Here is a 27,596-nt window from a genome sequence, read left to right on the forward strand (position 1 = left end):
AGGTGCTCTGGTTTCCTCCCACAGTCCAAAAATGTGCAGGTGAGGTGAATTGGCCATGCTAAATTGCCCGTAGTGTTAGGTGAAGGGGCATGGGTCTGGGTGGGTTGCGGGTCGGTGTGGACTTGTTGGGCCGAAAGGCCTGTTTCCACACTGTAAGTAAGTAATCAGATCGTCAGGCACACCTGACTTAGGCAGCTCACCAAGAGAAAAAGACACTCAAATTTTGAACATGTTCCACATAAGCTTGCTCCCACTATAGTTCAATTCATATTTTCAATCATGTAGATAAATGGTCTCTGAAATTGACAGAACTATAGTAATAAATTGGTGGAAATAACTTTCTTCATATACATTAGAAGTGACATAAATTTGTCAGAAACAAATATCCTTGTAAAAGGCTAGGAAGATATTTCAACAGTACAATTTTATTCCCTTATCACTGAGGTTAAACCATTATGGAAATGGATTCTAGGAAAATTGTCAGGGAAAAACATGGAGATTTATTAGAACTTAAATAACCTATGGACTTTGTGATAATTGGGTTCATTAGCTGAATGGAGGAATAAAGTGCGAATAAAAAACAATCTGTTTGGTAGTCAATCCTTTCTATTACTGGCAGCAGATGCTGCAAGACCCATGAAAGGTACCACATATGCTGAACACATCACAAAAACAGCAAACTGCACATTGTGAATCCAAATTTGAAAAATCCAAATTGGAGCAACATTCAGACTTTCTTTTGAGGTAGATTTCAAATTGGACTCATTTGAACTTAGTTCCAAGCTTAGTCATTTTATCAGGGGGATGAACAATTTTTTAAAAAGTTGATTATAAACATGAAATATAAATATGATTGAAATGTGATCCAGTCCTGTCCTTATTATCATTGATTTTTCCAAGATTTTTGGAACATATATAATTGCTGTATGTCGCTGAACAGGAACAATAGCTTCTCATAAAAGCATAACCTCTGAAGAAATAGATTTCTCCAATTAAATCTCGAGTCAACAATTTTTAAAAATAGGTTGATGACCTAATAGTGTCAACTTAGTTTCGTTGATAACTTGATTATTTCTGCTTTAAAAGACTTTGGGCTCAGATCCATCATCAGACAAACACAATACCTCAAAAGGCATGTAATCTAACAGTGTCCTCTGTTAGTTGAGTTGCGCTTGCAGATTTAGAGTTTTACAGTTTTTTGCATGGTAGGCAGAAGCATGCTGCTAACAGCACAGCAAGGAAACCCAGGCTGCGCCATGACTGCACAGAACAAATGTATCTCCTTAACTAAGCAGTTTGAAGGATTGTGAAAGTTACAGCTCAATACAGATTTAAAGTCATAGAGATATGCGGCATGGAAACAGACCCTTCGGTCCAACTCCTCCATATCAACCAAATATCCTATTAATCTTGTCCCATTTACCAGCATTTGGCCCATAACCCTCTAAGCCCTTCCTATTCATATAGCCATCCAGATGCCTTTTAAATGTTGTAATTGTACCAGCCTCTACCACTTTCTCTGGCAGCTCATTCCATACACGCGCCACCCTCAGTGTGAAAAAAGTTGTTGCTTATGTCCCTTTTAAATCTTTCTTCTCTCACCTTAAACCTATGCCAGCTAGTTTTGGACTCTCCCACCCCAGCAAAAGACCTCAGTACTCACTCTATCCATGCCCCTCGTAATTTTATAAACTTCTATAAGATCACCCCTCTGCCTCCAATGCTCCACGGAAAATAGCCCCAGCCTATTCAGCCTCTCTCTGTAGCTCAAAGTCTCCAACCCTGACAACATCCTTGTAAATCTTTTCTGAACCCTTTCAAGTTTCAAAACATCCTTCCAATAAGAGGGTGACCAGAAGTGAACGCAATATTCCAAAAGTGGCCTAAGCAATGTCCTGTACAGCCACAACATGTCCTCCCAACTCCTATACTCTGACCAATAAAGGAAAACATACCAAATGCTTCTTGGCTATCTTATCTACCAGCGACTCCACTTTCAAGAAAATATGAACCTGCACTCCAAGGTCTGTTTGTTCAGCAACACACCCCAGGATCTTATACACATAATGGTAAGGACTGAGAAGAAATTGTAAATTAAAATGAATGAATTAAATGTCATATCTAGAACAGAAAGAGGAAAACAGAGGACAAGGAAGGTTGGATTAAAATAGAGAGAATTAAAAATCACTTGATAGCTAGTTAGCTGACGGTGCAGCGTTCCAAACGCTAGTGCTTCCAAATAAACCTGTTGGACTATAACCTGGTGTCATATGATTTTTAATTTTGTCCACCCCCTCATCCAACACTGGCACCTCCACATCATAAAATAAAGAAGAAAAGCATAGAACTAAAAAGTGAAACAATTTGACATCTTCAAAATCTTCTAAAACCTGAAGTAATATGACACAGTTTTGCAACAGTTAATTTTCAGTGCCAGAGAAGTTGATTGGCATGAATTAACATTTAACAACTTTTTGAAAAAATTATTGAAATGGAATGAACAAAACTGGGTTTTCTGTGTTGTGTTCAGTTCATATCTATTATGATAATACAGCAACTTCATGTCATTTAATGCTTTTCAGTCATGAGCCAGAGATGGCGTTTTCACAAAGCCAATAGAGAGCCCCGCAGCTCAATTTGCAACTTATAGTGCCCCTTGCATGTAGCTGCTGAACTGTTTGCAATATGTTCTATAGCCTCGCCATTATTTTGATAGAAACACTTGTGCCATAATTGAAGTTAATATTCCACTTCAGTAATAAGGGAGCAAAATATTACCAGATGTGCTATGTTTTGGAAGTATTGTTAAACCAATATTTGGTTTGTCATATTTAGACAATGAGCTGAATTTTCCTGGACACAAAGATGGGATTGTTGGTGGAAGGGACTGTGAAAATAAGGGGGGAATAGCTGGACAGCTCCCAGCTCATTCCTGCACTCCACAAGTAATTCCAAGACAGCTGGGTGGAAGTTGGATGCTGCTGCCCAGTCCACTGAGGTGGGTTGCCAATTAGGGCAGTTAAGATCCCACTTTGAGACTATTTTGCATCAGCAGTTTCAGTTTCCCACTGTTGTAAGGAATGTGGAGCTCTGCAGCTCATTAGAGGTGGCCTCCTATCAAACTATTGAAAGACTAGTGGAGCTGGAGGCTTTATGCCACAATGACTGTAACTGTACAAAACATTAATAAGACTGTACCTGGATACTGCGACAATTTTGGTCCCCTTACTTGAGGAAGGATGTAGTTGTATTGAAGCTGTAATGAGGTCAGCTAAATGGACTTCATAGGACATGAGTTCACTGATTGGGCCACATTAAGAGCTGCAATGAGGGAGCCCTGGCTGACAGATATAAACAGGAGTGTCAGAGGTTCTGTTCACTCTGAGAGCTGGCTCTGAGAGTGCTAGATCAGTATCAAGGACTCTCCGCGTGTAAATAAAGGGTGATTTGGTGACGGGATACTGGCGGCTGTGGTGTTACTTCAATGACAACCAGAGAAAAGCACGCTCCTGAAGAAATTCACTCGCGATAGTCGTCTTTAAGTTGGGGTAAGCATTTCTGGCATCATGCTGTTCTTTGGGAAGCTTGACTTGTTCGATCCTGCCGTTGAAGACTTGGCCCATTATGTGGAAAAAATGTTCTATTTTTGTTGGGCAAAGAAAACTGGGGCAGAGGAAAAGCAATGAATAACTCTCCTGATAATTTGTTGACCTGCAGCTTCTTTGGCTATTCGGAACCTAACTTGCCCTGAGGCATCAGATAATAATAAAACCTTTCAAGAGTTACAGATTTAGTTTAGAAATATTATAACCACTAGCCTCCTTTAATTTTGAGATGTTATCAGTTTTACTCAGCAATTCGAGAACCAGGGGAATCTGTATCGGGATTTTTGACTAGGATAAGACGACTTCGGTTAAATCCATAATAAGATACTGAGAGATCATTTGGTATGTGGGATTAATGATGTAACCATGCAAAAGCACCTACTAGCTGAAGACCAGCCGGACTTCAAACATGCAGTACAACTAGATTTATTATTGAAAAATGCAGCAAGTAGGACTTATGAGTTGTAGGGTACTGCAATGGAAGTGGACACCTTCACCAGTCTGACTGAGCTTGGGGAGAAAGTGAGGTCTGCAGATGCTGGAGATCAGAGCTGAAAATGTGTTGCTGGAAAAGTGCAGCAGGTCAGGCAGCATCCAGGGAACAGGAGAATCGACATTTTGGGCATAAGCCCTTCTTCAGTCAGCCCTTCCCAACCAGTCAGTCTCTCCATGTCTAAAGAGGTTTCAATTCTGGTTGTGACGGCCCTTTGGTTTCCCCCATCACCACCAGCTGCTCCCGTTTCCAGGGACCAGATCTTTCTGTGTCCAAAATCTAATAATGTCAGCTGTGACTGGAAGTGTGTCCAGAAAATTTAAAACCATTATGGACTCTTCCAGTGGCAGTACCAATGCACCCACATTTTCTACTTGCCCTCTTGAACAGTGTTTCAACTTGTCATTGTACACACTAATATTAGTTTCCATGGCTGAACTCAGCCTGAAGCCATGGGTGGCACTGTTTCTTCCCTTTAAGTAGACCTAGCTGGTGTTTGTGGACCATTATTATTACAAATTATGTCTGTTAAGATATTGGTGAGACATCCTGACTCCAAATATGTCCTCCAAATCTTCTTTCTCTATCTGAGCTTATTTATGCTCTGCATTAGCCAAAGTCCTCGATACTTACCCTAATGGGCTCTCCTCTTCATTGGGCCATGTATGAGCTAATACTAGCCCAAAGCCACACAGGAAACATTGCATGTCAATACCAGATCTCGCTTGGGATCATAGTCTGCCAACACCTTAGAGGATGATAGCTGTTTCTTCACTTCCCTATGGTATCCCGAAGCAACCATTTCCAAAACTGATCCGTTTTTAAGAGTTGATGCAAAGCTGTCAGGATGGAGGCCAGATAATGGTTTAAGGTGAGAGGGGTAAGATTTAAAAGGGAAATACATCCAGAGAAGTTATTTGGGTGGAACTGAGAAATAAGAAAGGGATGATCACCTTATTGGGATTGTATTATAGACCCCTCAATGGTGAGAGGGAAATTGAGAAACAAACTTGTAAGGAGATCTCAGCTATCTGTAAGAATAATAGGGTGGTTATTGTAGGGGATTTTAACTTTCCAAACATCAACTGGGACTGCCATAGTGTTAAAGGTTTAGATGGAGAGGAATTTCTTAAGTGTGTACAAGACAATTTTCTGATTCAGTATGTGGATGTACCTACTAGAGAAGGTGCAAAACTTGACCTATGTTGGGAAATAAGGCAGGGCAGGTGACTGAGGTGTCAGTGGGGGAGCACTTTGGGGCCAGTGACCATAATTCTATTCGTTTTAAAATAGTGATGGAAAAGGATAGACCAGATCTAAAAGTTGAAGTCCTAAATTGGAGGAAGGCCAATTTTGACGGTAATAGGCAAGAACTTCCAAAAGCTGATTGGGGGCAGATGTTCGCAGGTAAAGGGATGGCTGGAAAATGGGGAGCCTTCAGAAATGAGATAACAAGAATCCAGAGAAAGTATATTCCTGTCAGGGTGAAAGGGAAGGCTGGTAGGTATAGAGAATGCTGGATGACTAAAGAAATTGAGGGTTTGGTTAAGAAAAAGAAGGAAGCATATGTCAGGTACAGACAGGATAGATCGAGTGAATCCTTAGAAGAGTATAAAGAAAGTAGGAGTATACTTAAGAGGGAAATCAGGAGGGCAAAAAGGGGCCATGAGATAGCTTTGGCAAATAGAATTAAGGAGAATCCAAAGGGGTTTTACAAATATATTAAGGACAAAAGGGTAACTAGGGAGAGAATAGGGCCCTTCAAAGATCAGCAAGGCGGCTTTTGTGTGGAGCCACAGAAAATGGGGGAGATACTAAATGAATATTTTGCATCAGTATTTACTGTGGAAAAGGATATGGAAGATATCGATTATAAGGAAATAGATGGTGACATCTTGAAAAATGTCTAGATTACAGAGGAGGAAGTGCTGGATTTCTTGAAACAGTTAAAGGTGGATAAAACCCCAGGACCTGAACAGGTGTGCCCTTGAACTCTGTGGGAAGCTAGAAAAGTGATTACTGGGCCTCTTACTGAGATATTTGTATCATCGATAGTCACAGGTGAGGTGCCGGAAGACTGGAGGTTGGCAAACGTGCCGCTGTTTAAGAAGGGTAGTGAGGACAAGCCAGGGAACTATAGACCAGTGAGCCTGACCTCGGTGGTGGGCAAGTTGTTGGAGGGAATCCTGAGGGACAGGATGTACATGTATTTGGAAATGCAAGGACTGATTCGGAATAGTCAACATGGCTTTGTGCGTGGGAAATCATGTCTCACAAACTTGATTGAGTTTTTTGATGAAGTAACAAAAAAGATTGATGAGGGCAGAGCAGTAGATGTGATCTATATGGACTTCATTAAGGCGTTCGACAAGGTTCCCCATGGGAGACTGATTAGCAAGGTTAGATCTCATGGAATATAGGGAGAACTAGCCATTTGGATACAGAACTGGCTCAAAGGAGAAGACAGAGGGTTGTGGTGGAGGGTTGTTTTTCAGACTGGAGGCCTGTGACCACTGGAGTGCCACAAGGATCGGTGCTGGACCCTCTACTTTTTGTCATTTACATAAATGATTTGGATGCGAGCATAAGTGGTACAGTTAGTAAGTTTGCAGATGACACCAAAATTGGAGGTGTAGTGGACAGCGAAGAGGGTTACCTCAGATTACAACAGGATCTTGACCAGATGGGCTGAGAAGTGGCAGATGGAATTTAATTCAGATAAATGCGAGGTGCTGCATTTTGGGAAAGCAAAACTTAGCAGGACTTATACACTTAATGGTAAGGTCCTAGGGAGTGTTGCTGAACAAAGAGACCTTGGAGTACAGGTTCAAAGCTCCTTGAAAGTGGACTTGCAGGTAGATAGGATAGTGAAGAAGGCATTTGGTATGCTTTCCTTTATTGGTCAGAGTATTGAGTACAGGAATTGGGAGGTCATGTTGCGGCTCTACAGGACATTGGTTAGGCCACTGTTGGAATATTGCGTGCAATTCTGGTCTCCTTCCTATCAGAAAGATGTTGTGAAACTTGAAAGGGTTCAGAAAAGATTTACAAGGATGTTGCCAGGGTTGGAGGATCTGAGCTACAGGGAGAGGCTGAACAGGCTGGGGCTGTTTTCCCTGGAGCGTCGGAGGCTGAGAGGTGACCTTTTGGAGGTTTACAAAATTATGAGGGGCATGGATAGGATAAATAGACAAAGTCTTTTCCATGGGGCTGGGGAGTCCAGAACTAGAGGGTATCGGTTTAGGGTGAGAGGGGAAAGATATAAAAGGGATCTAAGGGGCAACATTTTCACGCAGAGGGTGGTATGTGCATGGAATAAGCTGCCAGAGGATGTGGTGGAGGCTGGTACAATTGCAACATTTAAAAGGCATTTGGATGGGTATATGAATAGGAAGGGTTTGGAGGGATATGGGCCAGGTGCTGGCAGGTGTGACTAGATTGGGTTGGGATATCTGGTCAGCATGGACAGGTTGGACCGAAGGGTCTGTTTCCATGCTGTACATCTCTATGACTCGATAGCAGAGTTGTTCATGGGGAGAAAACTCTGCATCAGGCTAAATCTGATCTTCTCAGAGCTTGGGTGGAACAGCAAGCACAAGGATCGCCAATGCCGGACACAAGACTCAGCTAAGCGAGACAGCTAGCTTCAGGGAGACACAGTTTAGTGTAGAAACCATGGGAATGGATCCGCATGGGTAAGAGGCATGTTCAATGTGAGATCAGGTCCAGTGACGTACGAAGTTCAGGTAGGCACAATGGTCCTGAGCAAGCATGTGGACCATATGAAAGCTGCAAACTCGCAAACGGTGCAGAAGCAAACATGATGGGCTTCTCGACTGCCTCTCCAACTGTGCTGGAACCCATGGGTGCTCCCTCTCTGTCAAATATTGAAGATACCTCAGAATCTGAGATGGACATGGCAGGTGTCGCCATCTCGACATCTTCGCCACCTGGAGAGGAGCATGAATTTATTCCGAGATGCTCTGGGTGCAAGAGGCAAGCTATTTTGTGTTACGCACCAAGTGTATCAGAGGCAGAGTTAGAGGTACCTAACCCAATGCTGAAATGCCTCAGGAGGAGCAACAAACAAAGAACCAGCCAATGTGCTTGAACTCAGAGGGGGAGGGATGTAGTGATTGTAATGACATCAGCCAGGAGGACCTCATAGACTATGAGTTCCCTGATTAGAGTCACAGAGATGTCTAGCATGGAAACAGACCCTTTGGCCTAACACAACCATGCCAACCAGATATCCTAACCTAATCTAGTCCCATTTGCCAGCACTTGATCCAAATCCCTCTAAACCCTTCCTGTTCACTTACCCCTCTAGATGCCTTTTAAACACTATAATCGTACCAGTCTCCACCCACGTCTTCTGGCAGCTCATTCCATACACGGACCATCCTCTTCATGAAAAATTTGTCCCTTAAGTCCCTTTTATATCTTTTCCCTCTCATCTTAAACCTATGCCCTCTAGTTCTGGACTCCCCCACCACAGGGAAAGCACTTTGGTCGTTTATCCTTTCCATGTCCCTCATGATTTTATAAACCTCTATAAGGTCACTCCTTACCTCCAATACTCCAGGGAAAACAGCCTCAGCCTATTCAGCCTCTCCCTATAGCTCAAATCTTCCAGCCCTGGCAAAATTCTTGTAAATCTTTTCAGAACCTTTCCGAGTTTCACAACATCCTTCTGACTGGGGCTGTTAATCTGATCTAATCAAGGAGCCCTAGCTGATGGATATAAACAGGAATGTCAAAGGTTCTGTTCACTCCAAGAACTGGATCTGAGGAAGCTGGATCAGTATCAAAAAATTTCCATATGGAAATAAAGCATGACTTGGATGACGGGATACTGATCTCTGTGGCATTTTTTGCAGAGGCAGTTGAGAGGAGGTTCACTAATTGATTCCAGAGATCAGGGGCTCATCTTATGATGAGGGTTTGAGCAGGGTTTAGGCCTACACTCTGGAATTTAGAAGAATGAGGTATATAAAGATGCTAACGGGGATTGATAAAGAAGGCATAAAAAGATTTTTCCTTATGTTGGGCAATCTAGAATGAAAGGTTATAGTTTTAGTATAAAGATAGCAAATTTAAAACAGAGATGAGGAGTTACAAAATTTCTCTAAAGATTGTGAATCTGTGGAATTCTCCAGAATGTGGCGGATTTCAGGACACTGAATGTACTTATGCAGGAAACACATTTTAGTTAGTAATGAATTGAGGGGTTTTGGGGAGTAGGCATGAATTAATGCTGATATGAGGCCAGCCATAATTGTATTAAATGCTGGAGCAAGGTTGAGGGGCTGAATTGTCTCTTCTGATGTTCTTGTTATAGCAGGGCCACTGGAATCACAACAGCAAACATATCTGAAAAAAAAATCTTGCAGAGCGAATATCATCTACCCCAATGACCTGACTAATTTCAGGAACCTTTACTGTTGATTTCCCTGCAGGCAATTCTGTGTGCCTCTCTGTTGAGGTGAGATGGAAATGTGTTGCTGGAAAAAGGCAGCAGGTCAGGCAGCATCTAGGGAACAGGAGAATCGACGTTTCGGGCATTAGCCCTTCTTCAGGAATTCCTGAAGAAGGGCTAATGCCCGAAACGTCGATTCTCCTGTTCCCTAGATGCTGTCTGACCTGCTGCCTTTTTCCAGCAACACATTTTCATCTCTGATCTCCAGCATCTGCAGACCTCACTTTCTCCTCTCTGTTGAGGCGTCCTCACAAGTCCTTTCTGCTTCAGCAGTGCTCACCATTCCCTATGGGCCCAATGGTTATCCAGTGTTGTGTGTGCTCTGATGGGGTCTCCAGGCTCAGGAACCTACCTGTTATCCTGAATATGAGTCTGAATGCAGAGGATACCTAGTAGGAGTTAGTCTTAGGAAGGTTGTGCCAGGGAGCATTCTAATGATATGGGTAGTCACCAGGTAATTCAAAGCAATTTCCCCAAGACATCAAAGCAAAATAACTTGTCATTACTCTCACTGCAGTTTGCATGATATTCCACTACACATTCTGGCAGTGACATTCATCTATTTAACTAAGTTCAATGTTTGTTGTAGATATACCATTCTCCTATAAGTAACAGTAAACACTACTCCCCTTATTGTTAATTTGCGAGTAACTGCTAGCTCAGTTCCTTTTGTTATATGACTGCACATTTCTGCAGTTGATCCAGAAAAAAAAAAATGCCACAACTTTAATGATCAAGCACGGACTCATAAAAATACCACTGTTGGGAAGTCTAGAGCAGCAAGTTGCTCATGTCAGCCTTACCACAGGCCAACAAAACTATCTGATGTCTTCAAGATGTGTTAAGTGCAAGGCTTATTCTCCAGGGATTATATTCCACTGTGAACTCAGGTCACAAATCCCACAATAAAACAGGCCTTTCACTTCTAAGAATGATAAATCATCTTCGGAGCTGTGTAATTATGTAAATTTAAATAAAAACATGACTTTTTTTACTGACCTCATATCCATCCTACATCACTTCTGAACTCGACAAACCTTCTTCCACCTGTTCTTAGCCAATTATATGTTTCCATCATGGTTGTCCCTAGTTCTTCTTCCAAACAGATATTACATTTTTCCAATTCTCTTCCAGTAATCCTTATTTTCAGGCCAAGTTTAATTTCTGTCCTAGTTCCTCCAGCTTGTCATACTAGCCAAGGAAACCTTTGTTTCCACTGTGGATGCTGTATTTCTTCTCATAATGAATACAGAATAAATCTCTGTGCCAGGGCTTTCCATGTGCACTCGCCAGCTTGTGATTTTCCCTCATTAATTTTAATGGACAGGAAGATTTGCAGGCTAGTGACCACAAAAGCAATGTGGGTATACTTTGTCATCTTCACAACTGATATCCATCTAAATGTATATTCATGTGACTCTATCTGTGGAAGTATCTCTGTGGAACTCATCTGAGTGGATTCAAATTGAAGAGAATGATGAAAAAATTGACAGCAATTTCTGATGGATCAAGATTCAAAGTGCACAATGGTTTACACAGTTAACATCAAAATCCTGGAACTCCCTCCCTAATGGTATTGTGGTTTACCTATTCTAAATGAACTGCAGCAGTTTAAGAAGGCAGGACATCACCACCTTCTCAAAGACAACTAGAGATGAGCAATAAATGCTGGCCCATCCAGCAATGGTCACACCTCACGAATGAACTTAAAAATATTGAATTGTATTGGCCACCAAATTGGCAATTTCACCATCTGCCATGGACGGAAACAAATTCAGGATTAAGTGTTCTTATCACTTCCATGGGGTGTCCCAAAAGCATTTCTCAACCAAATATGTACTTACGATTTCCTTTCAGATTGACAGGCAGCCATTTTGTACTCAGCAATGTCTCACACAGAACATTCTATTGGTTTGAAAGCCACAGGCTTAAGTGTTTCTTGACAGATGCAACCTTAAGGATAGGGTTTACTGTTTTTTAATCTTCACGCATGGGATGTGGACATCACTGGCTGGCCAGCAATTATTGTCAGTCCCTAGTTACCCCTCAGAAGGTGGTGGTGAACTGCCTTCTTAAACCGCTGCCACCCACATCCTGTAAGTTGACCCATAATGCCATTAGGGAGGAAATTCCAGGATTTTGATCCAGTGACAGAGAAGGAATAATGATATACTTCCATGTCAGGATGGTGAGTGGCTTGGAGGGGAACATGCAGGTGGAGATGTTCCCATGCATTTGTTGCCCTTGCCCTTCTACATGGAAGAGGTCATGAGGTCGGAAGGATTTCTGGTAAATTCCTGCATTGTATCTTTTTGGCTTTACACTCTGCTGCTATTTTAGCAACTGTGGTAGAGGGAGTGGATGTTTGTGGGTATGGTGCTAATCAAGTGGGCTGCTTTGTCAGGCCTGGGACACTCTTAAGGAACTCACATTAGGACTGCCTAAGGAGGTCACAGATTACTTGGAAAGCAAGAATCGAACTAGGGCAACAGAGAACGTATTCACTTACAGGGAAGAATGAAACTATCTCATAATCACCAAAGAATCAGATAGGAAATTAAGAAGAAATTTCTTTAGGCAGGGAGTGCTGAGAATGTGTAACATCCTGCCACAGGAAGAGATAACAGAGATGGATGCATTTCTAAGGGGATACTCAATAAGCATAAGAGAGAAAAGTTGCACATGCTATGTAATCTTATGGAAAATATCCTTGCCGCATTCATTTTCAGAGCTTTCATTAGTGACGTTTTGCCTCTGGTAAGGTCAGGAAAGAGGCTGTTTACTAACCATTCAACTCGATGAGCAACTCCTACTACAACAGGACAACGTTCTAGCTTGGTCAACCAGAAGGAGATAACAGTCACACTACATAAGTATACGGCAATGCCAAGCTTATATAAGGCAATGGTCAGCAATCATCCCTTGATTATCAATGACACCTGAATAAGTGAGTTATTGACCTTTAAAATTTTGACAATGATCATTATTAGTGATTGAACTGGACTAAGCAAATCAACAAAATAAGTTATGAGATCACTGGAGAGATTTTATATTGACCTTAATCCTCAAATCCTCTCCACTTTCTACAAGGCTTCAAGTCAATGTGTAATAGGAAACTCACTCAGTCAGCTGGAAGGACCCAGCTCCAACTTAAGAAACTGAATACCATCCAAGACAATCACCAGTCCAATACTCTAACTACAGGACTCCATGAAAACATCCTAAAACATATGATTGCACCTCCATTCAAGCTGTAAAGGCAAATGATGGCACAGTGTTATGTCATCAGATGAGAATGCTCTGGGAGATATGTTCAAATCTCACCACAGTATCTAGTGGAATTTAAAGTAAATGAATGAATCTGAAAGTGAAATCTAGTGTCAATAATAGTAACTGTGGATCGAACCTCAGAGTCCTGAACAACTTGGCTATGACAAGAAACGTGGCAGCATCATATGACAGGTCTGGCAAGGTCTATTTTGATTTTGGGAGCAAATTTCTGCATCTTTTAATTAAGTTCTGGGTCAAGATTGTTGCTAGCTACCTATTAAGGGAGTTAATGCTTGTGGATAATCTTGTAACGTGCACATCTCACGTCACTAATATATAACTCTTATTCTACCACCGCTATGAACATAAGAACATAAGAACCAGGAACAGGAGCAGGCCGTCTGGCCCTTCGATCCTGCTCCACCATTCACTAAAATCATGGCTGATTTTATTTTTGGACTCAGCTCCACCTACCCACTCTCTCACTGTATCCCTTTATTGTTCAAAAAAAATTATCTTAGCTTTAAAAACATTTACTGAATTAATGTCAACCACTTCACTGGGCAGGGAATTCCATAGATTTACAACCCTCAGGTGAAGAAGTTCCTTCTCAATTCAATCCTAAATCTGCTTCCTCTAATCTTGAGGCATTCCCTCTTGTCCTAGTTTCACCTGCCAGTGAAAGCATCCTCTCTATTTCTATCTTATCTATTCTGTTCATAATTTTATATGTTTGTATACGATCCCCCCTCATTCTTCTAATTTCCAGTAATCCCAATCTACTCAGTCTCTCCTCATAAACCAACCTCCTTAACTCTGGAATCAACCTAGAGAACCTTCTCTGCACCCCCTCTAGTGCCAGTACATCCTTTCTCAAGTAAGGAGACCAAAACCACACACAATACTCCAGGTGTGGCCTCACCAGCACCCTGTACAACTGCAAACTAGATGCTGAGAATTCTCAACATGGAAATCAGAGTAAATTCAAAACTCAAAAACTTAACTCTGTGTTTCTCTCTCCAGAGATGCTGCCAGACCTGGTGAGTTTATCTAGCATTCTGTGTTGAAAAGAGTGTTGATGGAAAAGCCCTTCGGGAATAAGCCCATCAGCAGAAATGTTGCGGGGGGCGGGGGGAAGGATGAGAGAGAAGTTGGGGGTAGGGGTGGGGCTAGGGGGAAGGCAGCTAGGAACGCAAATGGAGTGTAATTGTGATGGGTCACTGGGCAGGAAGATGGGCAGATAGGACAGGTCATAGGCTCCGATTTGGAGGGTTGGATCTGGTGGGGGAGAGGAGATTTGGAAGCTTGTGAAGTTGTGTTGATGCCCGTTAGGTCCCTTCAACCACACAGCAGAGCATCTCTGGGCTCACAGTGCTTTTCTGGGTGTATGCAGCTTTTTAAACCTGGCACTGATGCCATAATGCCAGTCAATTCCAGGATAGCCCAGCAGTGCCAAGTTATTCCAGGAATGACATGTGGCAGGATGGGGCTCAAGTTGAGCAGGAGAGGCAGCAGAGGGGCAGGCTAGATAGCTAACGAGGCAAAGTAAACCAGAAAATACTGGAGAAACTGAACAGGTCTGGTAGCATCTGAGGAGAGGGAAATGGAGTTAACGTTTCAAGTCCAATAAGACACATTTTTAGATAGTTCTTCAGGAGGTACTATTTTATTTAGGCTTTCTAGCATCCATAGTATTTTGCTTTTAGTTAGTTAAAGAGGTGAGTTAGGTAAAATATGGTGAGAGATCTTGCTAGTCTTTATGGTAACAAATCTTCAAAAAACCTCAACAAAATTGACATTTAACCAAGAGAATCATCAGATTAAGTCACATGAACTCATAATTGATTGCTTTACAAAGCCATCTGTGTTCACTAGTGCCCTTAAGGGAAGGGCATCTGCCATTACTTTCTGTAACCTCATTGTACCATGTATTTTTAACTGCCCTCTAAAAAGGCCTGCCAAATCGCTTAGAACAAGAGAAATTAGGGATGGGCAACAAATGCTTGTCTTGCCAGTGACATTCACATAATATGAAAGAATAACCAGAAGTAAAACCACCCCTTCAGACTAACTAGTGATGTGTGACTTTTCCACATTAACCATATCCCAATGAAAAGAAAAAGAAATTGCCTGCTCCTTTAAGGAGTTGTATCACATGATTTACCTTGATCCTGAAGTAAATGAACATCTATGGAAGAATGTGCATCACTCAAGGGAAAAAAGTATAGGGTTTTACAGCACCACATTGGCGGCAAACATGCATATTCACAATATGGCTCCAATCTGCATCATTTATGCCAATTTAATTGTGTATACCCTCAGGAATTTCCACATAAACCCACATTTATAGGATGATACATACTACCATAGCACTTTCAAATCATTTTAAAAGTGCTTTCAAGCAAACATAAGATGCTGCTGCATCAAATCATGTGATATAAAACAGCGTTTTCTGTAATCTTGCTTTTCAGCATGAATATTGAAAACAGTTTTAAGAGTTTGAAACTTTATAAATTGAATTCCTACCCCATGCCCAATGTCCAATACATTTTTTACCTTCATGGTATGACACTCTATCATTAAAATCAAGCCACCAGAACAATTTGGGTTCAATAAAAAGTTCTATAAAATAGAGCATACCAGGAGCAACATCAATGTGTGCCTGACAGTGAGGGATCAGTCTATTAAAGCCAAAATATAGGACTATATGCATGCTAAAAAAGTGGAAGCAACAATACAATACAATAGACAAGTAAACAATCCAATAGTAGATTGGATCAAAGCTTTGTCGTCTTGTCATATCTAGGCATCAAGAGTGGAGGATAATTAAAATTTAACAGGTGGAGGAGGCTCAATGGATATGTCCACCTTCAATGATGGCACAGCCCAGTATAGACAATGATAAGGCTGATCCATATTGGCTTCCTTTAGAGGTGAGATGAGAGTGACTGTCTTTGATAGGTTGATGGTATAAGCAGAGATATCAAGCAGACCCAATAAACTTGATATCAAGGGAATTGTGAGGTAATTTTCCACTAGCTGGAGTCAAACTAAGTATTCGGAGAAATGCAGTTGTACATTATGTGCTGACTGGCTTGCCATAGTTAAGAAACCTCTACCGCTGCCGTAAGAGCTTTCAGTTTTAGTTTATGACAACTATTAAATCTATTATTTGAAACATGATGTCAGAAGTTTGAAGTTGAGATTAAGTGAATTTTCGAAGATGTCCAAGAATGCAAAAATTGAACAGAAGACTAAAAACCAGAGTTTTGAAAAACTGAGTGAATTCAGAATGGCTGTGTAGTTTTCATTCCCTGCTGCTATAGAAATGAAACACGATATGAGGCAGAATTGGCATTTGCTCCAGTCTAAGTAGGAAAACTGTGAAATGACCACAAAACTAAATAAAAAGTCTGAATAAATAAAGCTTGCAACTCTCGTATTAGTAATGCAGTTGCACTACAAGTTATGATGCTTCCTAAACTTCACCAAGGAGTAGAGAACCCCAGACAGGAGAGAACTTGAAGCCTTGAAGATGAACTTTGAATGCTGTATTTATGTTACTAACGAATGTTACATGTTCGTCACCAGAACAAGTAAGGAAGGGAGACTCCTGAACAGTATGTGACCAGGATGTGACATTGTTGAAAGATCTGATGAGTCCTGTCAGTTTGGACTACTAAAAGATGAGCTCGGGCATAAAAGATCCACTATGCAGATTCATAGTTCCTTGAAAGTGGAATCACAGACAGGCAGGATTGTGAAGAAGGCATTTGGTATGCTAGCCTTTATTGGTTTGTGCACTAAGTATAGGAATTGGCTGTACAGGACATTGGTGAGACCACTCTTCGAATACTGCATTCAATTCTGGCCTCCCTCCTTTAGGAAGGATGTTGTGAAACTTGAAAGGGTTCAGAAAAGATTTACAAGGATGTTACCAGGATTGGAGGATTTGAGCTATAGGGAGAGGCTGAATAGACTGTGGCTATTTTCCCTGTAGCGTCAGAGGCTGAGGGGTGACCTTATAGAGGTTTCTAAAATCATGAGGAGCATGGATAGGGTGAATAGGCGAGGTCTTTTTCCCAGGGTTGTGGAATTCAAATCTAGAGGGCATCAGTTTAAGATGAGAGGGAAAAGATTCAAAAGGACCAAAGGGGTAACTTTTTCATGCAGAGGATGATGCATGTGTGAAATGAGCTGCCTGGGGAAGTGTGGAGGCTGGGGCAGTTACAACATTTAAAAGGCATCTGGATGGGTATATGAATAGGAAGGACTTAGAGGGATATGGGCCAGCTGCTGGCAAATGGGACTAGATTATTTCAGGATATCAGGTTAGCATGGATGAGTTGGACTGAAGGGTCTGTTTCTATGCAGTACATCTCTATGATTCCAACAAAGCTACTTACATGTGCAGAAGCTCTGAAGTTGTCAATCATCAATTACACCATATTAATAAGAAAACAGTCAAGGCTTTGCATTATGCTGAGACACATTCCAGACAAAATGATAATATACTGACAATCAGAAAAAACTAGTGCGGGAGAGAGAGAAAAACCCCACACTGCTAACTGACACAGCAGTGAATTTGCACAGTTACTGCCTTTGCTATTTGAGTTCATGCATCACTCGACATCAGAGTGTATCTAGAAAAAATAAACAAACAGCGAGATTCACAGCTGACCTTGGAGGAATCGGTGTGGGTGAGCTCACAGCATAGGAACAGATAAGTGCATAGTTTCAATGTGTAACCTTGCTGTAAGTCTACAGTAGTGAATAGAGTGGATTCTTTCTTGATTATATGCTTTATTGAGAACTGTCTCTTGATTAAACTTTAAAAATATAAACCATAAGTACTAAGTTAGCCTGGAGCACTGTTTTTTAGAACAAAGAGTTGGTGCTATTTTCTGGGTCTGTAGATTGTGAAGGAGCAAAGATGACCTCTAGTAGAGTGATATGCCCTTCCTGTCAGATATGGGAGGTTAGGGAGAGTTTCCATGTTACTGATGATTATGGGTGCAGGAAGTATGTTTGGTTGAGAATTCTATCAAATCGCATGGATCGGTTGGAGTGGCAGTTACAGGCAATGAGGAATTTACAAGAGCGAAGGGGTCTGATGGATGGCAGTTATAGATACTGTCAGGTAGATGGGTTAACTCCAGAAAAGGTCAGAGAGGGAGGCAGGTAATGCAAGAGTCTTCTGTGGCTATTCCCATTTCAAACAAGTAAGCTGTTTTGGAAAACATAGGGGGTGATGGACTTTCGGGAGAATGTAGCACAAACAGCCAAGTTTCTGGTATCGAGATGGGATCTGGCTCTAATGTAATGAGAGATACGTCGGGTTCTAAATGATCGATTGTGATAGGGGACTCTCTAGTCAGAGGCACAGACAGATGTTTCTGTGGCTGGCAGCGAAAAATTAGAATGGTGTGTTGCCTCCCTGGTGCCAGGAACAATGATATCTCAGTGAGGATGCAGAATGTTCTCAAAGGGGAGAGGGACCAGTAGGAAGTTATTGTACACATTGGAACTAACAATGTAGGAAGGGAAAAGGATGAGATTATTAGCGGAGAATATAGAAAGCTAGGCAGGAATTGAAAAAGGAGGCCCTCAAGGATAGTAATGTTACTCCATGTGCTACCAGCGAGTGTGGGTAGAAGTAGGTGGATAGAACAGATGAATGTGTGGCTGAGGAGCTGGTGCAGGGGAGAATCTTTTCTGAGGTAGAAGTGACCTGTACAAGGAAAATGGATTGTACCAGAATTAGAAGAGAACTAATATACTGGCAGGAAGATTTGTTAGAGCTGCTTGGGACGATTTAAACTAGTAAGGTGTGGGTGGGGAGGGGGGAGAGGGTGGTGAGAGCCAGGGAAATAGTGAGGAAAGAGAACAATCTGAGACTGGTACAGTTGGAAAAGGGAGTGAGTCAAACAGTAAAGACCGACAGGTACATAGCAGAGAGCAAGATGGGACTGATAAATTAAACTGCATTTATTTCAATGCAAGAGGCCTAACAGACAGGCAGATGAACTCAGGGTATGGTTAGGAACATGGGACTGGGATATCATAGCAATGACAGAAACGTTGCTCAGGGATGGACAGGACTGGCAGCTTAACGTTCCAGGATACAAATGCTGTCGGAAGGATAGAAAGGCGGGCAAGAGAGGAGGGGGAGTTTTTGACAAGGCATAGCATTACTCCAAGCAGTACTTATAAGGATATTCCTGGGAATACATCTAGGGAAGTTATTGGGTGGAACTGAGAAATAATAAAGAGATGATCACCTTGCTAGGATAGTACTAGAGATCCTGGATTAGTGGTGCTGGAAGAGCACAGGAGTTCAGGCAGCATCCAAGGAGCTTCGTAATCGACGTTTCGGGCAAAAGCCCTTCATCAGGAATAAAGTCAGTGAGCCTGGAGCGTGGAGAGATAAGCCAGACGAGGGTGGGGGTGGGGAGAAAGTAACATCTTCAGGACAGAGGAAATGACCTGGGAGTTGCAGTGGGAGAGGGATTCCCTGAGATTCTTGTAGAGAGAGGAGGAAAACTTCTTCAAGGCAGGCATCCTTGCAAGAGGATTCGCAGTAGGGTTAAACTCAACTAGGTAAAAACAATGACTGTACTAGAGATCCCCTAATGGTCAACGAGAAATTGAGAAACAAATTTGTAAGAAGATTTCAATCTGTAATCTGTAAGAATAATAGGGTAGTAATAGTAGGGGATTTTAACTTTCCAAACATAGATTGGAACTGCCACAATGTTAAGGGTTTAGAGAGACAGCAATTTGTTAAGTGTGTATAAGAAAATTTTCTGATTCAGTATGTGGATGTACCTACTAGAGAAGGTGCAAAACTTGACCTACTCTTGGGAATTAAGGCAGGGCAGGTGACTGAGTTGTCAGTGGGGGAGCGTTTTGGGGCCAGCGACCATAATTCTGTTAGTTTTAAAATAGTGATGGAAAAGAATAGACTGGATCTAAAAGTTGAAGTTCTAAATTATAGGAATGTTAATTTTGATGGCAATAGGCAAGGACTTTCAAAAGCTGATTGCGGCAGATGTTCGCAGGTAAAGGGACAGCTGGTAAATGGGAGTCCTTTAAAATGAGGTAATGATAGTCCAGAGACAATATATTCCTGTTAGGATGAAACAAAAGGCTGGTAGATGTAGGGAATGCTGGATGACTGGAGAAATTGAGTTTTTGGTTAAGATAAAGAAGGAAACATATGTCAGGTATAGACAGGAGAGATCGATTGAATCCTGAGAAGAGTATACTTAAGAGGGAAATCATGAGGGCAAAAAAGTGACATGAGATAGCTTTGGCAAATAGTATTATGGAGAATCCAAAGGGATTTTATAAATACATTAAGGACAAAAGGGTAACCAGGGAGAGAATAGGGTCCCTGATAGCTGAGCAAAGCAGCCTGTGTTTGGAACTACAGAAGATGGGGGAGTAACTAAACGAGCATTATGCATCAGTGTTTACTGTGGAGAAGGACATGGAAGATACAGAATATGCAGAAATAGATGGTGACATCTTGAAAAATATCCTTATTACAGTGAGGTGGTGCTGGATGTCTTGAAACACATAAAATTGGATAAATCTCCAGGACCAGATCAGGTGTACTCGAGAACTCTGTGGGAAGCTAGGGAAGTGACTGTGGGGCCCTTTGCTGAGATATTTGTATCACCAATAGTCACAGGTGAGGTGACGGAAGATTGGAGGTTGGCTAACATGGTGCCACTATCTAAGAAAGGTGGTAAGGAAAAGCCAGAGAACTATAGACCAGCAAACCTGACATCGGAGGTGGGTAACGTGTTGAAGGGAATCCTGCGGGACTGGAGTTTTACTTATTTGGAAAGGCAAGGACTGATTAGGGATAGTCAGCATGGCTTTGTGCATGGGAAATTATGTCTCGTGAACTTGATTGAGGTTTTTGAAGAAGTAGCAAAGAGGATTGATGAGGGCAGAGCAGTAGATGTGACCTAAATGGACTTCTGTAAGACGTCCAACAAGGTTCCTCATGGAAGACTGGTTAGCACGGTTAGATCTCATTGAATACAGGAAGAACTAGCCATTTGGATACAGAACTGGCTCAAAAGCAGAAGACAGAGGGTGTATCTGGAGGGTTACTTTTCAGACTGGAGGCCTGTGACCAATGGTGTGCCACAAGGATCTTGCTGGGTCCACTGCTTTTTGTCATTTATATAAATGATTTGGATGTGAACATAGGAGGTATTGTTAGTAAGTTCGCAGAGGACAGCAAAATTGGAGGTGTAGTAGACAGTAACGAAGGTTATCTCAGATTACAATGGGATCTTGAGGTGCTGGGCCTCCTCCACCGCCACTCCCTCACCACCAGACGCCTGGAGGAAGAACGCCTCATCTTCCGCCTCGGAACACTTCAACCCCAGGGCATCAATGTGGATTTCAACAGTTTCCTCATTTCCCCTTCCCCCACCTCATCCTAGCTTCTAACCTCCAGCAACTCGATCCCCTGACCTGTCCGGACTTGTCCGACCTGCCCAGCTCCTTTTCCACCTATCCACTCCACCCTCTCCTCCCTGACCTATCACCTTCATCTCCTTCCCCACTGACCTATTGTACTCTATGCCACTCTCTCCCCACCCCCACCCTCCTCTAGCTTATCTCTCCACGCTTCAGGCTCTCTGCCTTTATTCCTGATGAAGGGCTTTTGCCCGAAACGTCGATTTTGCCTGTCCTCGGATGCTGCCTGAATTGCTGTGCTCTTCCAGCACCACTGATCCAGAATCTGGTTTCCAGCATCTGCAGTCATTGTTTTTACCACCTTGATCAGATGGGCCAATGGGCCAAGGAGTGGCAGATGGAGTTTAATTTAGATAAATGTGAAGTACTGAATTTTGGGAAAGCAAATCAGAGCAGGAGCTATACAGTTAATGGTAAGGTTCTACAGCGTGTTGCTGAACGGAGAGATCTTTGAGTGCAGGTTCATAGCTCCATGAAAGTAGAGTAGGATAGTGAAGGTGTTTGGTATGCTTTCCTTTATTGATCAGAGCATTGAGTATAGGAGTTGGAAGGTCATGTTGTACAGAACATTGGTTAGGCCACTTTTGGAATATTGCATGCAATTATGGTCTATTTCCTATCGGAATGATGTTGTGAAATTTGAAAGGGTTCAGATAAGATTAACAAGGATGTTGCCAGGGTTAGAGGATTTGAGCTATAGGTAGAGGCTGAGTAGACTGGGGCTGTTTTCCCTGGAGGGGTGACCTTATAGAGGTTTATAAAATCATGAGAGCCATAGATAGGACAAAAAGACAAGGTCTTTTCCCTGGGATGGGAGAGTCCAGAACTAGAGGGCATAGGTTTAGGGTCAGAGGGAAAAGTTATAAAAGGGAACTAAGGGGCAACTTTTTCATGCAGAGGGTGGTGCATGTGTGCAATGAACTGCCAGAGGAAGTGGTGGAGGCTTTTAAAAGGCATCTGGATGGCTATGTGAATAGGAAGGTTAAGAGGGATATGGGCCAAGTAGTGGCAAATGGGACTAGATTAGGGTAGAATATCTGGTCGACATGGATGAATTGGACTGAAGGATTTTACATCTCTATGACTCTGTAACTCTATAAGGAAGAGCCAGCAGAAAAATCAAGGTCAGAGGGCAGATTGTGAATATTGCAGAAGACATTACACAAAAGAAAAGAAACTATGTCCAAAGTAAGGAAAGTAGTACTCTACCTTTAAGAAGCTGAATCACATTGCATAGAAGTCCTTAGTCGTAAAGAAACAAAGTAGGCATTTAAGATGATTGTCTGAGAGATGTCAACCAGAGATTCTAAAGAATTACTCAACACCACAGAACAAGTTATCATCATCATCTAATGTGTATATAAGTGGTTTTAGATTGTTAAAATAATGACTACATAAGGAGAGTATCAAGTGAGCATGCACTTCCAGATAAATACTAATACTCTATGCAACATCATCTGTTGTGCATATCAAGATGGTGACCCATAACAGGAGGCAAGGTTCAGGCCAAAAGATGGAACTAAATTGATCCTTAGAAACAAACGTAGCTGAAAGTCCAATGCAGTGGGAAGAATGCAGATCTTTCAATCCAGGTGATAGATGCTAAGAAAAATCCAGTTATCTCAGCTGAAGCAAATCTAAGCTTTTACCAGTAATGCTGCACATGTCACAAGAGATCTGCAATTCACTAAGCCACTAGGTCATTGATGAATAGATCCTAAAAGTGCATAGATATTCTTAGAGGTGTTGGATTCGAGCTGGAGCTCTTTTGCTCTTTCCGTTCCTTTTCTTCTTTTATTCTCTTTTAATGTTTTTTGTCCTTTCTACTTATCTCCTGCCCTTGGATGACATCAGTGATGGTGAGTGGAGACTTAAAGTGAGGCCCAGCGTGGATATGAGGTACTCTCGGCTTCAAGGTGAAGCTCAGTGCGGACTCGTCTGCGTTGCCAGTCTAATTTTTTTTCTTTCTTGCTTTAGATGGACTTTTATTTCTTTATTTTTCTAATTTATACCTTAGATTTTGTACCTAGGCATCTTTGTACCTAAGGTGACACCAGAAATGGCAACTTTGTATACTTTTCGCTGTATCCATGTATCCCTGTACTTGAGTACACGTGACAATAAAGCTAATTCCAACTCTAATTCTAAGGTATTCCTTATGAATATCATCTCAATGCAGAAGACAGTTTGAGAACAACTCAACATCTGCCAAGAAGAGTTCTAGCTGCCCTCCAAGTCCAACCTGAAGGACAGGAGAGAAGAACTAAAAAAGGCAAGAAGTGACAATTGGTAAGTGAAGCAGGATGAAAATAGAAATGTTCTAACTACATTCTAGAAGTTGTTTGGGAAATACAGGGGTTGTATATGTTGTTGGCCACTTCCACTGTTAAAGAAGCGTGCTCAGCACAAGATGCCCAGTGATCTTTCCAAACTGATGATCTGATATCTATGGAAGTGGAGACCAATGGCAAAAGTCAACACAGACCATGATCAAATTCCAGTATAATTCTAGAGAGAAACTACCCTATGAACCTGAAGGTGAACGAAGGAAAATGCTTGAATTCAAGTACATAAATCATGTGTTGGCAGTCAAAGGACTTCACTTGAATCCTGGCAAAGTGAGAGCTCAAGCAGAAATGCATGACCAACAAATACAAAAGCAGTGAAATGATTTGTTAGATTTGTGAACTATTTCATTAGGTTCTTGTCTAATTTGTTATCAGAACACAAACAGTAGACAAGTTTACTGCTGTATTGAGACACAGACCAAGTAGCAGCTTTCAAATGAATCAAAAAACTAGCAACAATTGTTGAATATGCTCATCAATCCGGAAGCAATATAGAATCTGAAAACTAAGTACCTTTCTCTGATCAATCACTCACCACAGGTGTATGCTCAGGAAATGAAAATCTACCAAGAATGAGCAGATATCAGAAAAGCTGAAAACAATGCACATGAAAAGGTCTGAACACATTAGAGATAATATATGAAATGCAGCGCACAGACTGTTGAAGTGGGACAGTCTAGAATGTACTGGGTTTTGTAACTGAATAATCATTTTTAGAGTCACAGAGAGTCATAGAGTCCTACAGCTCGGAGTCAGGCCCTTTGGCTCAAACTGGTCCATGCCGACCAAAATGTCCATCAATGCTAACCCCATTTCCCTGCACTTGGCCCATATCCTTCTAAACCTTTCCTTTCCATGTGTTGTCCAAATGCCTTTTGAATGTTGTTAATGCACCCGCCTCAACCTCTTCCGCTGGCAGCTCATTCCATATGCGCACCACCCTCTGTGTAAAACAGTTGCCCCTCAGGTTTCCTTTTATTCTTTCCCTTCAAACCTTCAACTGATGCCCTCTAATCTGTGATTCTCCAATCCTGGGAAAAAGACTGAGTACATTCACCCTATCCATGCCTTCATGATCTTATATACTTCTTAAAGAAACCCCCTCAGTCTCCTACACTCGAATGAAAATGTCCTAGTTTGTCCAATCTCTCCCTATAAATCAGACCCTTGAGTCCAGGCAAAATCCTTGCAAATTTCTTCTGCACTCTTTCTAATTTAATAACATTCTTTCCATAGCAAGGTGACCAAAACTGAACAAATACGCCTAGGTTGGCCTCACCAACATCCTGTACAACTGCAATATTAATTCCCAACTTCTATACTCAATGCCTTGACTGATGAAGGCCAATGTGCCAAAAGCCTTCTTCACTACCTTCTCTACCCGTGGCTCCACTTTCAGTGAACCCTGCACCTGACCTCCTGTCCCTCTGTTCCAATACACTCCCAAGGCCCTACCATTCACATGAAACTCCCGCCTTGATTTGACTTTCCAAAATGCAAGACTCACATTGATCTATATTAAACTCCATTTGCCATTTCTTGGCCCACTTTTTTTGCTGAACATGTATATTGGGTATCCTGGGCAACTTGTAATTGCAAATATTAACACAATCTTTTCGTTTTTGTTATTAAAAGTGGAGTGTTTAGAGAAATACATTTGCAGATAGTATACTGGCTGACGTGCGATCATCATGCGACCTTTGCCGTAAGATCATTCACTTTAGCTGTGGCAGCCACTAAACAGATTTCTTGAAATTGAATCACACAGGATGACTTTTTTATGGCTGTTGCATCTTAGTGCAAGGTCATCACTGCAGTGGTTCCTCAAGACAATGTCTTAGACATAACCATTTCAGCTGTTACCACAATAACATTCCCTCCATTTGCAGATTATCAGATAATGAAGCAATCTTGCCTGCATGCAGCAGGACCTAGACAACATTGAAGCTTGGGCCAGGAGTGATTCTTTCCAACAACAGATGATCTACCTTCAAGCTCCAACCTTGATATTCAATGATATTAACACAGATGAACCATTAATATTCTAGGACCACCGCTGAGCGGAAACTTAATCAAACCATTTCCATAAATATTGTGGCTGCCAGAGCTAAGCCTATCCATTATCAAAATATTACAAGGGTCTGGTTGTGATGTCTCCACTTCCTGGATGGATGCAGTTCCAGCAACACTCAAGATATTTGATGTCATCTTGGACAAAGCAAATTACTTGACAGGCACTCCATCCATTAACATAAACATTCACTTCCTCAATCACTAAAATACATTGGCAACAATGTCTCGCATACACAAGATGTCTTGCAGAAACTCACCAAGACATCTTTCATAGGACCTTCCGACCCTCTAATATATACCATCTAAAAAGACAAAAATGGCAAGTAGGTGGGAGCATCACTTGATTAAATCTCCCTTCCAAGTCACATGCATTCTGGAGTTGGAAACATATCATCCATTCTTCATTGTTAGTGCAAGAAAATCTTGGAATTCCCTCCCTACAGTTTCAACAAAGTAGTGCCAGCGCAGAGACTGCATTCATTCAAGAAATGACTCACTATCATTCTTCCAAAGGCAATTAGGAATGAGCAATAAACAATGGCCACATCCTATGAATGAATTACAAGAAAAAAAATCAATAGACTGAGTCTCATTATGGCCCAATTTTCATTCTGAAGAGGTTACCACTTATTAAAATGGACAAATATTATGTGGATTGATTTTAATTTCTCGTAAAATTTCAAATAGAGACACATATGAAGAAACCATTCAACTGTTAGTAGTTTTTTACTAGATAATTTACGAGACATGACAATAGAGTGCAAAAGGTATCGTGCCCAATTCTCTCTTCCTGTGAAATACTCTACGTGAAAAATAATCGTTTCCCTTCTCTTTCAGCCATGGTCCACTGAATGTACCCAAACAATAAAATGTGGAACATATGAACCCAAATGAAAAATATTGTAATATTGGCCAAAGTAATCAGCCAGGCAGCAAAGCAGAAGGTTCTATAATCCATTAAAATGAAACTGGCTTAAGAAGTGAGGAACAAAACTCTGATATATTTCCGTCATTTACAATGCCATCTGGAACAGATTAATTACTTGTAATTTTTTAAAATAATCCAAAAGCTATTTCAATTATATCTTTCTATTATGTAAAATTATCTAATAGTTTTGAAATCTGCTTGGTGTGGTCAAAATGATGTAGTGTTTTCTTATGGGTGTTAACATACTGGCAGTATCTATCAATCAAGAAACTTCCTCACTGACCTGACTAAATTAGCAAAATTTTAGCTTACATATGGATTTTCCAAATCAACAAATTTCAAATTGTCAGTTTAAGACTTCACTCTCTTGTCCATCTGCATAGCTACAATTTGCAGAGACTGGACCTTGTACTTGCAATGAAATCATTTTTGGATCATAAAGATAAACCATCTAACAGCTGTAAAACTGCAACAGATGATTTCCATGGCCAGTCTTATTTTTAAAAATCTGTTTTCTTTGATGAAATTGGATACATTTTAGAAGGTAGTTCCAGTTCGCTCTTACATGCCAATGAAACAAACCTCAGCTATCCTTGAGTTCTTGCCATTTTCATTGCCGAAGTTAATGGCAAGTTTCTTTGATATCTTTTGAGTTTGGCCATTTTCGGTGCTCGTTGGTGAAGCTAAACAAAACACAATCACACATTAAGTGCAGATACTTTGAAAATGGTATTTCAGATATCAATTCTATAAACTGAAAAAGAGTTTCAACAAAGTATATTAATCTACATTCCAACTCTTACATTATTAATTATTTTGAGATGTTTTATTGTACATTACTCTCTTTGGGTTGAATTTATTGCAGGGAGTGGGGGTCCTGATGGCATTATGAAAAGCA

At 41.4% G+C, this 27,596-nt stretch overlaps 1 protein-coding gene across 50 annotated transcripts in view; it reads right to left on the reverse strand.

Moving 5' to 3' along the window:
* Window positions 1–27,596, reverse strand: part of abi3bpa (ABI family member 3 binding protein a) — a 350,635-nt gene that overhangs the window by 249,778 nt on the left and 73,261 nt on the right. For all 50 annotated transcript variants that reach the window (XM_087992632.1, XM_087992642.1, XM_087992635.1 and 47 more), the window contains one exon: window positions 27,281–27,381. In XM_087992632.1, coding sequence (XP_087848758.1) covers window positions 27,281–27,381 — 101 coding nt within the window. The remainder of the gene's footprint in view (window positions 1–27,280; window positions 27,382–27,596) is intronic.

Source organism: Chiloscyllium plagiosum, unplaced genomic scaffold (genome assembly GCF_037043375.1).
Source record: "Chiloscyllium plagiosum isolate Xiang-an unplaced genomic scaffold, Cpla_swu_hap1 HiC_scaffold_12, whole genome shotgun sequence".
NCBI lineage: Eukaryota > Metazoa > Chordata > Chondrichthyes > Orectolobiformes > Hemiscylliidae > Chiloscyllium > Chiloscyllium plagiosum.